The sequence below is a fragment of the Perognathus longimembris genome, chromosome 8 (genome assembly GCF_023159225.1).
Source record: "Perognathus longimembris pacificus isolate PPM17 chromosome 8, ASM2315922v1, whole genome shotgun sequence".
Classification (NCBI taxonomy): domain Eukaryota; kingdom Metazoa; phylum Chordata; class Mammalia; order Rodentia; family Heteromyidae; genus Perognathus; species Perognathus longimembris.
In genome coordinates, this window is record NC_063168.1 from 25,936,481 (window position 1) to 25,950,051 (window position 13,571).

The 13,571-nt window shown below is 50.3% G+C and overlaps 1 protein-coding gene across 22 annotated transcripts in view; it reads left to right on the top strand.

Moving 5' to 3' along the window:
- The window catches only part of Dysf (dysferlin), a 200,501-nt gene that overhangs the window by 99,452 nt on the left and 87,478 nt on the right, over positions 1 to 13,571 (top strand). For all 22 annotated transcript variants that reach the window (XM_048352710.1, XM_048352719.1, XM_048352716.1 and 19 more), the window contains 6 exons: positions 2,956 to 3,087; positions 3,177 to 3,343; positions 4,085 to 4,199; positions 4,469 to 4,574; positions 4,800 to 4,942; positions 6,884 to 7,057. In XM_048352710.1, coding sequence (XP_048208667.1) covers positions 2,956 to 3,087; positions 3,177 to 3,343; positions 4,085 to 4,199; positions 4,469 to 4,574; positions 4,800 to 4,942; positions 6,884 to 7,057 — 837 coding nt within the window. The remainder of the gene's footprint in view (positions 1 to 2,955; positions 3,088 to 3,176; positions 3,344 to 4,084; positions 4,200 to 4,468; positions 4,575 to 4,799; positions 4,943 to 6,883; positions 7,058 to 13,571) is intronic.

Below are 13,571 nucleotides of genomic sequence, written 5' to 3' on the forward strand. Positions count from 1 at the left end.
TCTTCCAGTTCTGGGCCTGTTGTAGAATCCTTGGGCTCTGCTCTTGGAAGGGGACAGGGCCTTTGGATAGGATCATCCCTCCATGCATACAATCTCCAGTCTCCATGCACAGTTTCCAAGGTTAGTGGGTTGGAGTTGGAATCATAGTGCTAGCAATAAATGAGGAGGGATGTGTGGCACCAGGTCATCTGCAGGAGTAGGGCTGGGTGGCACCATAGGCCTGTCCATCAGGGCAAGGCCCTTGTAGGGAGGACCAGCCCCCAGCTGCTAACAGTCCTGACACAGAGTAGTCATCCACACCTGCCCCAGTGCACTGACTCCAAACTGGAGCCATGACTGAGCTTTATGTTGGGAAGACTGGGGTCTGGGGTCAAGACCACTTATGCTTGTGACTTGGACCCATCCTCAGGGGTCTGAGAGCAAGTACTCGTCCCTTGTTCCACCCAGTGGCCCTCCTACCCGCTCTTCTCCTCCCACACTTCCCCTGTCCCCTCTCTGATTTCTTCACTGGCATTGACTAGACTTTGGGTGAGGCTGCGTGCAAGTGAGTGGGTGCTTGGGAAGGGAACCCTCACTCTCCTCTCTGGGCTAATGTGGGGATAGGAAGCCAGGAATGCTTTGGTCAGGGCTGTGGTTGGTGGTCAGCACATAGTGTGAAGATGATGCAGCTACTTAGGCTGATGGGAAGGTCCTTTCCTGAAGGCTGCCATTCATCCCAGCCGGTTCCATCTCCCCAAAGCTCCAATCTTTGCTCCAATCTTCTCCTTCTCCACATCTTCCCTCCCATCGCTCTTCTTCCAGGAAGTCATTGCTGGCCAAATGTAGTCTGCAGCCAACTGGGTAGAGCTGTTGACTGCTGGTTGACCTGTTCCTACATTGTTCAGCCATTATGTTGCCCCCTGGGCTAGGGTGGAGAGGACGGATTTCAGTGGCACAGCCTGTGTGGACAGGTGTCCAAGGTTGGCTGGAACTCTATGCGGCTGTGGACAGGTAGCCTAAGCTTTTTGAACTGCCTGCTCTCTTCTTACCTGTAAAATGGGGATGAAGCTGCCCACTTTGTAGATTTTGAGAACTGAATTAGATAACACAGGTAATGAATGGTCTTGAACTAAGTGCTCAAAATATATTATTTTATGTATCAGCTTCTCTTGTCTTTCTTTTGGGGAGCTCCTTGTCCTCCAAGTGCTATCACTGGAGGCTAACTCAAGGCCATGAATGAACTGTGGATATATTCGCATACAGGAAGCTCCCCCCACTCCCTGCCGTGTATGCTGGTCAGCAGACTTCTCTATCTTATCTACTCACCTGCTATCTGGGGTACTTCCCCCATGGGACTCTAACCTTGAATCCTGACCACAAATCTCCCTCCAAAGTGTAACCTCTTCGCATAAGGATGGAAAGGGAAGTCAAAGAGAGGCTCCCTCTAACTGGCTGGACAGGGAGGTGGGAGCAGACAGAGGTGGGGATGCCCTGCACTGCAACTATTGCTCTCTGGCTCTGACCTCTTGACCTTGCAGCCTCAGGGAAATGTAAACTGAAATATTTCCCTGATTCCAAGCAAAAAGAAAAAGAAAAAAAAAGATATAGAATTGTTTCTCGAAGTCTTCCCCACTGAGTTTATGAGCCCCGCCAGTAGCTCCTGAGCAAGCTCTACAAAAATGTTGGCAGCAAGCAGAGACCAAGAAAACATTGGTGTTTCTTAACTTAAACCAAAGTTGGAAAAAATGAGCACCAGCAGAAAGGGAGAGAAGCCCCAAACTAGACATTTCTTTATTTGCTGTTGCTATTTTGGGTCAGGCAGGCTGGCCTTGTCTGGGGGAGGGCAGGGAGAGAGATCTGGGGTGGATGAGGAAGGGGGGGTTCAGGCATTCTTGCCGTGGCTGGGGCTGGTGGCTTGTTGGGGGTGGGGGGAGGCAGCTAACCCCTGGGAGAGGAGAGCTGAAGTGAACTTCCATGGATGTTACCTGGGATCAGGGGCCCCTTAAGGCTTCATGGAGAAAGAAGACGACCTGGGAAATGGCCGCACTTCCTCCTAAACTTTTCCTGTCTGGGGTCTCCCTTCAGAAATTCTCTCCTTCCTCATCAGCCCTGGACCTCTTACTGTGACCCCCCCACCCCACTTTCCTCCTCTGAACCCTCTCAAACTCACTTCTCCACACCCTCAGCTCCTTGTCCTCAGGCACACTCTACTGAGCCCTTGCATACCAGGCCTGGGTAATTTAGGTGTTACCACCTCTGGGGGCCAGTGTGTTGTTATTCTAAGAGTGAGAAACTTCTCTTCTTTAGGCCACATCTGATCTTTGTTTTCAGTCAAATGGGTGAACTTAATTGTAGAGAATTATTATTATTTTAAATGTTGGGTTGTTGTGGTTATGTCATTTTGGCAGCACTTCTGAACATTTCAGGATAAAAAGCAGTTGAAGCAACAGTGACTAGTGGTTATCAGGCTGATAGCACTTGAAAACATAGGGGTATTAGATGATCTACAAGCGTCTAGACAAAATATAATATGCTGAGAATGAAATGAAATGGTTTGCATTTCTTTCTCTTCTAGATCTGTATCATGGTTTCTCCTTTAGAGACAAATTTTAGAATTGTGTTGTCCAACATGGAAGCCATATATAGTTATTTGCATTTAAATTAATCAAAGAAAAGAGTTCAGGTCCTCAGTCACACTGCTACATTTTAAGTGCTCAGTGGCCACACAGGGCTTGAGTCTACTATATTGGGCAAAAAAGATAAATAACCATTTCCCTTGTAGCCCAAAGTGCGACTGAACAGGTTCTAGAAAAGAATAGAAGTGGAATGGTAGGAGAGGGAAGAGGAAGGATTCTGGTCTATATATGGGCTTCTTTGCAGAGGGGTCATGGATGGGGTTTTGGTCTGGTAAGCCCAGGCCTTGGGTAGTCTGATCCTGAAGAAGGACCTGGGTTTCTACGCTTCTCTGACACCCAGTATCCAATGGAGGCAGTGCCTGGAGCCCGGATGCCAGTGCAGATACGAGTCAAGCTCTGGTTTGGGCTCTCTGTGGATGAGAAGGAGTTCAACCAGTTTGCTGAGGGGAAGCTCTCCGTCTTTGCTGAAACTGTGAGTGCCTGCTAAGCGCCCACCTCCCCTTCCCTCTAGGAGCTTCTGGAGCTTCTGCAGTCCCTCTTACTTCTCCTTCTCCCTTACAGTATGAGAACCAGACCAAGCTGGCCTTGGTTGGGAACTGGGGCACAACGGGCCTTACATACCCCAAGTTTTCTGATGTTACGGGCAAGATCAAGCTACCCAAGGACAGCTTCCGTCCCTCAACTGGATGGGCCTGGGCAGGAGATTGGTTCGTGTGTCCGGAGAAGACGTGAGTCATGGGCAAGGCTGCCCCACCACCAGTGGCCACCTTCTCTGCCCTGGCACTTCCTGCTCTGTCAATCCCTCTGTTTGCTCCTGCACTGGTCATGGAAACTGCCACTTTGACTTAACAAGGACTGGGGATCACTAGACAGCATTCTTTCTGGAAGGGTCTTAACACTCAGAAAGTCCTTCATTATTAAGCCTCCCTTGAATTTTGTTTCCAATTATGTGTTCTTATCTTCCATGATACCATGACTAAGACTCTTGCACCCTGCACAGGTGACCCTTTGTGTTCCTGGTAGCTTACCCACCCCCTGGGTTCTTTCTCTCAGCCCTTCCTAGATTCATACTGGCTTCCCCTCCACTTTTGCTAGCTCTATCACTTTCTCCTCTCTCTATTTAGCCAAGAGTCAACAACTTAAAAATGATACAAAGTGTAACATATACAGCAAAACATTCAAAGCTTAAATGCATAGCTTGATAACACTTTACATTTCTATAAGTATCTGTTGAGATTCAACTATCTTCCCAGCTTTGGGGCCTTTGGTTGGTTTCTTTTTCTTTATCTCTAGCAACATGATCTTTTACCCCTGGCTGTCTCTAGGTGCCCCTGGGTCTCCCTTTTGTTCTTTGTCCCCTCTCCTCCACCTCTTGTAGTGAGTCACATGCAGATCAGGCCTGTGCACTGCTCTGGGGTAGTAGATGGGTAGGGGTCCTTAGCATGGCTCTGATGGGTCCTCTCCTGCAGCCTGCTTCATGATGCTGATGCTGGTCATCTGAGCTTTGTGGAGGAGGTGTTTGAGAACCAGACCCGACTCCCTGGAGGCCAGTGGATCTACATGAGTGATAACTACACTGATGTTGTAAGGGGAAATGTCAAAGGGGAGGGAGGGTTGGGGTGGAGTAGAATTAGCTTTCCCTGGAATCTTGAACATTGGTCCCAAGAGGGCTAAAGGAAGTCTGGGAGATTTTCAGCCCTGACCCTACCTACTTAGCCTCCATGCCCTAGTTTCCAGAAGGATGATGATTCTTAGTCACACAGGCTCCACCCTCTGCCTGGAGCTTCTTTCCTGGGACCCTGTAAAAGTCTATTGGCATCTTCTCACACTTACCTATTCTATTTTGTCCCGAGAATGGGGAGAAGGTGCTTCCCAAGGATGACATTGAGTGCCCAGTGGGCTGGAAGTGGGAAGATGAAGAATGGTCCACAGACCTCAATCGGGCTGTCGATGAGCAAGGTAAGAAGCATCTCTGGCCAGCTCCTTGGCCTGGGCTGCTGGCCTTCACTAATCTGGAGGACTTCCTGAATGTGACCCTACTTCAGGTAGGTGACCCTCAGTTAGGAATTAGTCACTGGCTTCTAAAACCATGCATATGCCCCCGAGACTGTGTGCATGTTGGCCTAGGAGAGTTGGTCCAGAAGGGAGTTGTTGGGCACCGAGTGATGCTTGCCTCTTCCCCAGGCTGGGAGTACAGCATCACCATTCCCCCAGACCGGAAGCCAAGGCACTGGGTCCCCGCTGAGAAGATGTACTATACTCACCGACGAAGGCGCTGGGTCCGCCTGCGCAGGAGGGACCTCAGCCAGATGGAAGCACTGAAGAGAGTGAGCATCCAGTGGTGGATGGGAGGGAGACCCGCGGGCACAGGTGCAGACAAGTGTAGTACAAATACATGCAGGTATGCATATGTCTGTACTTTACATCCAACACATACACACACAGATCACACTTGGAACACTTGCATATCATCCTCCCACAGCTCATACCCAGCATACACAGATAGCAAATACGCACACACAGATACCCACATACTGTTGTATGACACATGCAGAAGGCTAGTTTGTATAGCACCAGAAAGTACAGAGATATGACTGGAAGTACCTTAGGCCTGGATTCCTAGGGGGAGAATATGTAGCATGATTTTGGCTTCATGATATTGGGTCTGTGCTCTCAGGAAGGTGAGAGACAAGGATGTGGCCTATGGGGGCACAGCATCTTTCTCCTTACCTAGAGGAAAGGGGGTGGGACTTACACTTTCTTGGCTGTCTGTCATTGGTTGAGGGCTACTAGAGTGTGCTGGGGCACATTCCTACCCAGTGAGGTTGGTCCTTGAGCAGTGGACAGCTCCCTGGAACAGGCAGCCCCTGAAAATTGGAGATGGTACACATGAGAGTGTGTCGGCTGGTGTAGGGGGCTGGGCTGGACTCCACTAATGTTTACCTTAGGACATGCACAGACATCACAGAATAGACTGGCCCAAAGTGCCTATGCATGAACATCTAATTGCTCTAGGCTCCACAGGTGCTCATGTTCCATACAGCCTCAGTGTCTATCTGCCTGGGCCCTCTTGGTCTACATCCTTTCCTCCCAAGTATACAGATGATCTTTGGGCTAAGAGCCAGGCATTTTTCTAGGCTAAGCTTAGCATTTGGCATGAAATAGGTTTCCTTTTTTCACTTTGAGTAGAGACCTAAAGAGTAATGTCTCTGGGTCTGGGCAGAGGTAAGGTTTTTCTTTTTTTCCCCCCTGGTCCTGGTACTTGAACTCAGGGCCTAGATGCTATTCCTGAGCTTCTTTTGCTCAAGGGTAGCATTCTACCACTTGAACCACAGCACTACTTCCAGCATTTTCTGGGTAGTTTATTGGAGATTAGAGTCCTATGGATTTTGGTGCCCAGGCTGGGTTTGAACTGCTATCTTCAGATATCATCCTCCTGAGTAGCTAAGATTATAGTTGTGAGCTACCAGCATTCAGCCTGAGGCAAAGTGTTTTTGATAACCAATCTGTTCAGATGCCATGGGCCAGGCAGACAGTTCCCCCTCAGAGGGGCACTCAATTGGTAGAGGTGGAGCCTAGCCGAGCATGAGTGCCTCACCCTCTTCCTTACCATCAGCATCTTCCATGGAACTGAAATAGCTGGCTTCCAGGACTTTGTCACTATACTAGTGGCCCAGACTGAGTGTACCCAAGCTACTCTTTCCTAGGGGTTGGGGCCAGAGGCTTGTGGTGACCCTCTAAGTTTGGGAAAGGGTATCCTCCAAGAGCATATCAGAGATCCCTCCACAGCCAGCCAAGTGCCCCTTCCTGGGGAGGAATAGCCTGAGTTTGAGAAGCAAGATCTTTGTTTTGCCTCTGAACTGCAGACCTCTTTCCATTTTTATAAACCGGGATGTGAAGACGAAAACGGAAATGACAAGAAAACCTTGGATTCATGTAATCCACCTCTAATTCAAATAAACAGGCAGCCCCAATGCCTAATTTCCTTCGCTACGGCAGTCCACCTTCCCTTCCTGCCTTCTCAGCAATTGCAATTTCCCCTCAGCCTACACAGCCTCTTCTCCCCGCTTGATTTTTCTATCTAGGGGTCTTAGGCTACTCCCAGCCCTCTCCTCCCCATGGTTCTCCCAGGTTTCTCCGCCTCCTGGAGGCGGCTGGTGTGAGAGCTGGTGGGGAGTTGTGAAGGATAGGAAGGCACACCTGGAATGGGTCCAGGACATCCCAGGACCTGCCAATCATCCTCTGAGTCTGCCCTTTCTCCTGTGCAGCACAGGCAGGCAGAGGCAGAGGGCGAGGGCTGGGAGTATGCCTCTCTCTTTGGCTGGAAGTTTCACCTGGAGTACCGCAAGACTGACGCCTTTCGCCGCCGCCGTTGGCGCCGTCGCATGGAGCCCCTGGAGAAGACAGGGCCTGCTGCCGTGTTTGCCCTCGAGGGGGCCCTGGTATGTATGGCTGTGCCTGTTGGGTTGTGTGGGGTGTGGCTTCCTTTCCCAAGGCTGATCTGGGCTGATGTGGAGCAGGCACAGAGCCCCGGGGTTAGGGCCTTTGGACAGATGTTGGCCGGTTGTCCTGGCTTTGGTCCCTGTGGGGTGGCAAGTGGGAAAAGTGAGCAGCAGTCTGGGTGTCCTTGTAAAACAAAACAGCTTTCTTCTTGGCACTGGAAGACCCACTGCTTCTTGGAATGGTCAAGATGGAAGCAGAGAGGGAGGGAGACAGTTTTGGCATCTAAGTGTCTGACCCAGCACTGGGACCAAGGCACCCAGTGCTTCCTGCAGAGGCAGCCTGACATGGAGGTCGGAGGGGAGGGAGGCCACACTCTTACTCATAGTTGTATCCACAAAAGTCTGGCGCCCTTGGAAAGTCCTGGGTGGGACATGCATCTTCATGAGATAGTTGTCTCATGGACTTCCCCCCACCCAGGATTTGGGGGAGAGGTGTACCTTAGGAACCAGGATGGCTATCCTAACCTTGTGAATACTTTCTATAGTGGGTGGTCTTGGGGTCTGCTGCAGGTTATCCAGGATTTGGGCGATGGGCTTCCCAAAAGCGATGGTTAGGCATACAGCCAGCTTCTTGCTTGCTTTGCTGGCCTAGGAACTGCTGGAGGTAGAAATGAGAGGCCCCAATGAGACATTCCCTCTGAAATCTGGCCAGAACTGAGTATCCCCTGTGGAAACTCTGGGCTGTGATCTTGGGGGGGCTAGTTCTACCAGCTGTACTTCTTGATGGGACTTGAAGCTGTTCACATGCAGCTAGACATGTGTGTGCATATGTGTATTTAGTCTAGACCAAGGATGTATCCGTCCATGGGACAAGCCAGCCATGTGAGCTCTGGGACCCAACAGGGCAGGCCCAGGGTCTGATGGGATGGAAGCAAGAGAAGACATTGAAAGAGGGAGTGGGGAACACAGAGGGTCCTGTTAGTCTCAGATCCCATAGAAGTTAGGCCCTGTGGTGGCAGTGTAGAAGAGGCAATCTCTGGTGGCCAGGAGCTGTCAGAACAGTTGTGTCAGGCTAAAGAAGAGTCCTCTCTAGTCCTGGGCCATACCTGGGGGACCTTGTGGGGAGAAGCAGAGTTCTGGACCTTGGGTTGTTAACGTGTCCTCAGCCAGACAGGAACAACTGGGTGCAGCTGTGGACTAGATAGGAGAAAGGCTGGTGCTTGATGACTGCCTTCATTTTCAGTCAGAAGGGGTATTTTTTGGGCTTTGGGATTGTTGAGTAGCTCTACTGAGGAAGGCCAGGACTGAGTAGCCAGGACGTGTTTCTGTCAGACAGAAGAGACACCCAAATGGGCTGATGGGAAAAGGGGGCTTCTGGAAAGTTGGCCTGGAGGGAGGCCAGGTGTTAGAATGGCAGGAAATTGAGTGTCCCTGAGACTCACTTCTCTGTCTTGGCCTCATCTCACAGTGGCTTTCTCATGACAGCCAGGAAAGATGGTGCCGGCATCATCTTCACAGTCCACTAAGCCCTGCTAGATTAAAGGATGCAACCCATGTTCCAGAGTGCCACTTTCCCAACAGCCCCAGCATAAGCAGGACCTGCCGTTGCCTGGTCATGCGCCTGGTCAGGCTCTGTGTTGGGGAGATATGGAGGGTCCTGATTGGCCATCCCAGGCCATGTGCCAGCTCTGTGATTGACGATATCACTAAGCTGAGGAGAGGAGCTTCTGAAATGGAAAAGAAACTGAAAACCATGCCAGGTAAAGAGTGCCAGATGGCATGCCCTGGATTCTATTCAATAAACAGTAGGCACTCCTTGTGGGTTGTTGTGCAGAAGAATGCTCTGGTTGGAAGTGGGAAGCATTAGGGCCTGTAATCAAGTAGCCATGGAAGAGAGTTGAGAGGAAGAACTTCCTGTCTTCAGAACATCAGGAGTTTGGGATAGAAATCCAAGGACGAGGTGACTTTTAGGGTGAGAGATGTGGGGCCAAGGTTGAGGGAGATCTGATGGCAGGGCATGATGAGGGAAAGGGCAATAGAGGGGCCACTGACAGTGCTAGGTTGCTGGGTGGGCCTGGGGCTGTAATGAGTTCACTGTTGGCCCTGGCAAATCTGACACATGGTGTAGTGCTGTGTGAGGAAGGCAGATCTGGTGGCTGCCTGCCAGGCAGGGCAGGGCAGGGGGTTGGTAAGGGGAAAGCAAGGGCAGAGGGTCCTGGAAACATGTGGACAGACACTGAGGCTGGCAGACACTGAGGAAGGTGGTTTACAATGTGGCTGCCGGACATGTTCCTGCTGGTCTTCATTTCTGCCAAGGCTGACTTGGTGGTGGTGCTGCTCTGGCTGGAGGAGGAAGGTGAGCAAGCCTGAGGAACCCACTGCCAAGCTTCCATGATGTGGTGACTTGGAGAATGGGGAAACATTTCCCAGAAGAGAGAAACCAACTAAGTTATTCTTTACATGGGAGAAAGAGTCATGAGGGATCACTGAAATCAAGTGCCAAGTCAACAGACATGCAAAGGTGATGATGGATGACAGTTCAGATGTGACTATGACACCCAGCAGAGACCTCCCAGGGGAGATCTCTGTGTCTCCCAAGAACTTGGCTGACACAGAGAATCCAAGGGTGACAGACAGTGGTTTGAGATGGTGGGTCTCATAGATTTGGAATCTGAGACCACAGTTTCAGAAAATCCTTAGGTATCCAGCATTTGTACAGAGCCACAAGCCCATTTGATCATCACTGTCTAGACCATTCTGTCTAGATCCCCCCATCAGTTCTAATGCAGACATAGTCACATACTCCACAAGCTTCCCCTGCCTCCTTCTGTGGTGAGCTTCACAAGCTTCCTGCTGGACAAAGGACAGCGTGGGTCCCTGTGATCTTGTTCTGGACATACTGATGCCTCAGTATCTCAGGGATTGGGGCTCAGGTCTTCTGCATCTTGGGAGAGAAGGCTGTGTTTTCTGGGTCTAGGAGCTTGCTGTTGAACAAGTACCATTCGTGATGTCTGTGGGTGCACCTGGTGGGATGTGGTGGAATGGCAAGGCTTCTGAGTGTGCAGAATCTAAGCTCTGGACTCCATGCCTTGTGCTTTCTAGCAGAGGCCAGGCCCTCTCACCTTTCAGACTCTGTTCCTCATTCATCTTAGCATCATTGGAAGGATTAATAGTGACACTTGTAAAGAATGGCTCTTCAGACTTAATGAGCAAAGGAGCCAGTTGGGATCTTGTTAAGACGTAGACTCTGATTCAGTGTCAGGGTGGGGCCCTACAGTCTCACTGTCTAACAAGCTTCTAGGTAATGCTGATGCTGCTGGCCTGAGGGCCATGTTCTGATAATGAGGATGCGAAGGACATAGTGCATCTTGTATACCAAGACTTGTAGACTCACATTGTCCCACCTGTTGGATGCTTTTCTGAGAGAGGCTGGCATCTGTACTTAGTTGAAGGGACATGTATAGTCAGAGTCCTGATAGGGAAGTGAGGCAAGAAATGATCTTCTCATGGCCCAGTCTGATGGTGGAGGCCTCCTCGGCCCATGTGGACTTCAGGATGAGAGAGTCCAAATAAACCTGTAGAAGTCTGTATCTTTGGAGTGCTGGACAGAGAGTAAGTCATTCCAGAATAGCTAGTGAGGGAGGGGAGGGAAGATCAGTGGGTAGAGTTCAGGTAGCCTTCCTGGTGATGATGATTTTGAATATTTAGTCAGTGAGGACCAGGCCTGGGCACTCCTTGTCTCCTGCTACCCCCTCCCTGGCCTGTGCATCTACGGCAGTCTGGGCCTTGCTTGCTAGCTCCCTTTGGAAGAAGTCTCTTTGGAAGGCAGGCCCTGTCTGCTCATTAGCACGGGCAGCCTTTCCCTGAAGCCTTCTGTTGGGGCCAAGCCTGGCTCCCTTCATGGAGCGGGAAGCCCTGGCTCCGTCTGCTAATCGTCTGCTGTCTCCATCCCGAGCATTATTTTATTTTCATATTATTCTTTTTCCAGCTAATATCCTGGCATTCCCAAAGACACCGGGTTTCATAATCTTCCTGGCGTTCCCAGGGAGCTTGGGAAGCGGAGCACAAAGCCGCTATTATAGCGTGTTCCATCTAGCTTCCCTCTCTTCGCCCCACACCCCTAGCTGCCGCCGCAGCCACCACTGCGGCTCCCACCCAGTCACCCCCTCCTGACGCCACTGGCCTCTCTGGGAACTCAGTGACGGCTGCTGGGATGAGCTCACGGAATCCGTGCTGTTGCCCTTGCCCTAGGCCTACCCTCCAGGCGCAAGGATTTTTCCAAGCCCTGCCTCTGTGCTTGGCCCAGAGTGTCCTCCTGTTGGGAAGGGTTTCCTGAGCTGCCTGAGCCTGGCAGGGAGAGAGGAAACAGGTCGGCACCGTGTGCTCGTGGCCTTGGAGAATTTTCGACAGGGAGGAACTTGCACGTTCTATAGAAGCTGGGTGCAGGAGTCTTGAAATTGGATGGAAAACGTGTGTGTGTGTGTGTGTGTGTGTGTGTGTGTGTGTGTGTGTGTGTATGTGTGTGTGTGCATGTGTATGTATGTGCATCTGATCTGTGTATGTGCATATGTATAATGTGTATGTATGCTTTTGTGTGTGTGTTTGTGATGGATAAATTCTGGCACAAGGTTCTTGGTTTTATTCATCTGTCCAACAGATCAAGGTCCACAAAGAGGATAAGAATTACTAGGATTTATTTAACCATGTGCCAAAAACCAGGCCAAAGGATTCATATGCATTGCTTTATTTTATTTTGTACCCAGAAAGCTGGGTGCTATTCTATTATTAAGCCTCATTTTACAGCTGGGGAGAATAGGCTCTAGACCTGAGTTGTGTAATATAGTAGCTACTAGCTACGCATGGCCTTTAAAATTTCCATCTAAAGTAATCAAAATAAGAAAATGTAATTCCCAGTTAGATAAGCCACATCTCAAATACTCAGTAGTCACACCTGGAGCCAGGTACCTGTGGCTCACGCCTGTAATCCCAGCTACTCAGGAGGCTGAGATCTGGGGATTGTACTTTCAAGCCAGTCTGGGTAGGAAAGTTTGTGAGACTCTGATCTCCTCCAGTTACCCACCAAAAAGCTGGAAGTGGGGCCGTGGCTCATGTGACAGAGCATCGGCATTGAGATAAAAATGAATGCTGAAGGACAGCATCCAGGCCCTAAGTTCATGTTCCAGTACCGGCTTGTGCGCGGGCATGCGTGTGCGTGCATGCGTGCACACACACTAGTACTCATGGCTGATGCTGGCTCCCATGTAGGACAAAGCAACTATAGGACCGTTATGTCATTGAAAAAAGTTCTCTTGGACAGCATTCCAGGCAGGTGGCTAAAGAGGACTCTGCCCCTAACTGAGGACAGCTCCCATCCAGGAAGCCTCCAGTCAGTTGGCAGAGGCCTCATTTCTGACCTGGAGCAGAGAAGACCTGCAGAGACAAGCGTCTCAACCTGGACCAAGGGCAGGGAAGAGCAGCTGGGAGTTGGAAGTGCTGGGAAAGGGGTCAGGGAGAGGCGGGTGCCAGAGCAGAGTAACTTGAGATTTGAGCTGGCTGAAAAGGAGGTAAGATGTGGGTTGGCAGGGGAGGGTCCATTTCTGGACAGCCACGCTGTATGCCCAGCCCCAGGCTCTGTTCACAGAGTTAGTACACTAAGGGCAGACCTGGGAGTGGTGGGCCATGCCTTGTTAGTAACCAAGACTCATGGCTGGGGACAGGGCTGGAGCTGGGGCTGAGAGTGACTATGGGAATCCCTGTTTTTAATTTGTGCCAGTATTGGGGCATGAACTCAGAGTCTGAGCTTGGGTCTGGGCGCTGTCCCTAAGCTTTTTAAATTTAGGGCTGATGCTCTACCACTTAAGCCACAGCCCCACTTCTGGCCTTTTTAGTGGTTAACTGGAGATATGAATCTCATAGACTTTCTTGCTCAGACTGGCTTTGAACTGTGATCCTCAGATTTCAGCCTCCTGAGTAGCTTAGGATTATAGACATGAGCCAACGGTGCCTGGCTCCCTTGTGTTTTTAAATACATGAACTGTGCATCTGTTCCATTTCTGGCCTCATGCTGGCATGTGTGTGTGTGTGTGTGTGTGTGTGTGTGTGTGTGTGTATGTGTGTGTGAAGAGTCTATCTCCCAGTCAAGTAGAGGCCTCTCTGTCTCTCCTGCTTCCTCACACAGAAGGATAATTTGGGAAAATCTAAATGTGTAGACCCTGAGTCTATCTGGTTTCCATCTGGATGCCAATACATGTGGAGGCTCTGACTGTGTGTCTGTCTGTGTAACACAGACTTCTTGTTTGGTAGATGTGTTAGTGCCCCTAGGATTGTACACAAGGGTCTATGCCAGAACAATTGTATACTTTATTATCTAGTCTGGGAGATAATCATGCTGAGACTATAGGCATAAGCAGGCCTATTCTAGGCAAATGGGACATATGGTTGTTTTAATTACCAAGGCAGCTGGCGTGGGATAAAACCTGCTCCAGAGTTCTCTGCAACCTGCACATGTGGAGAT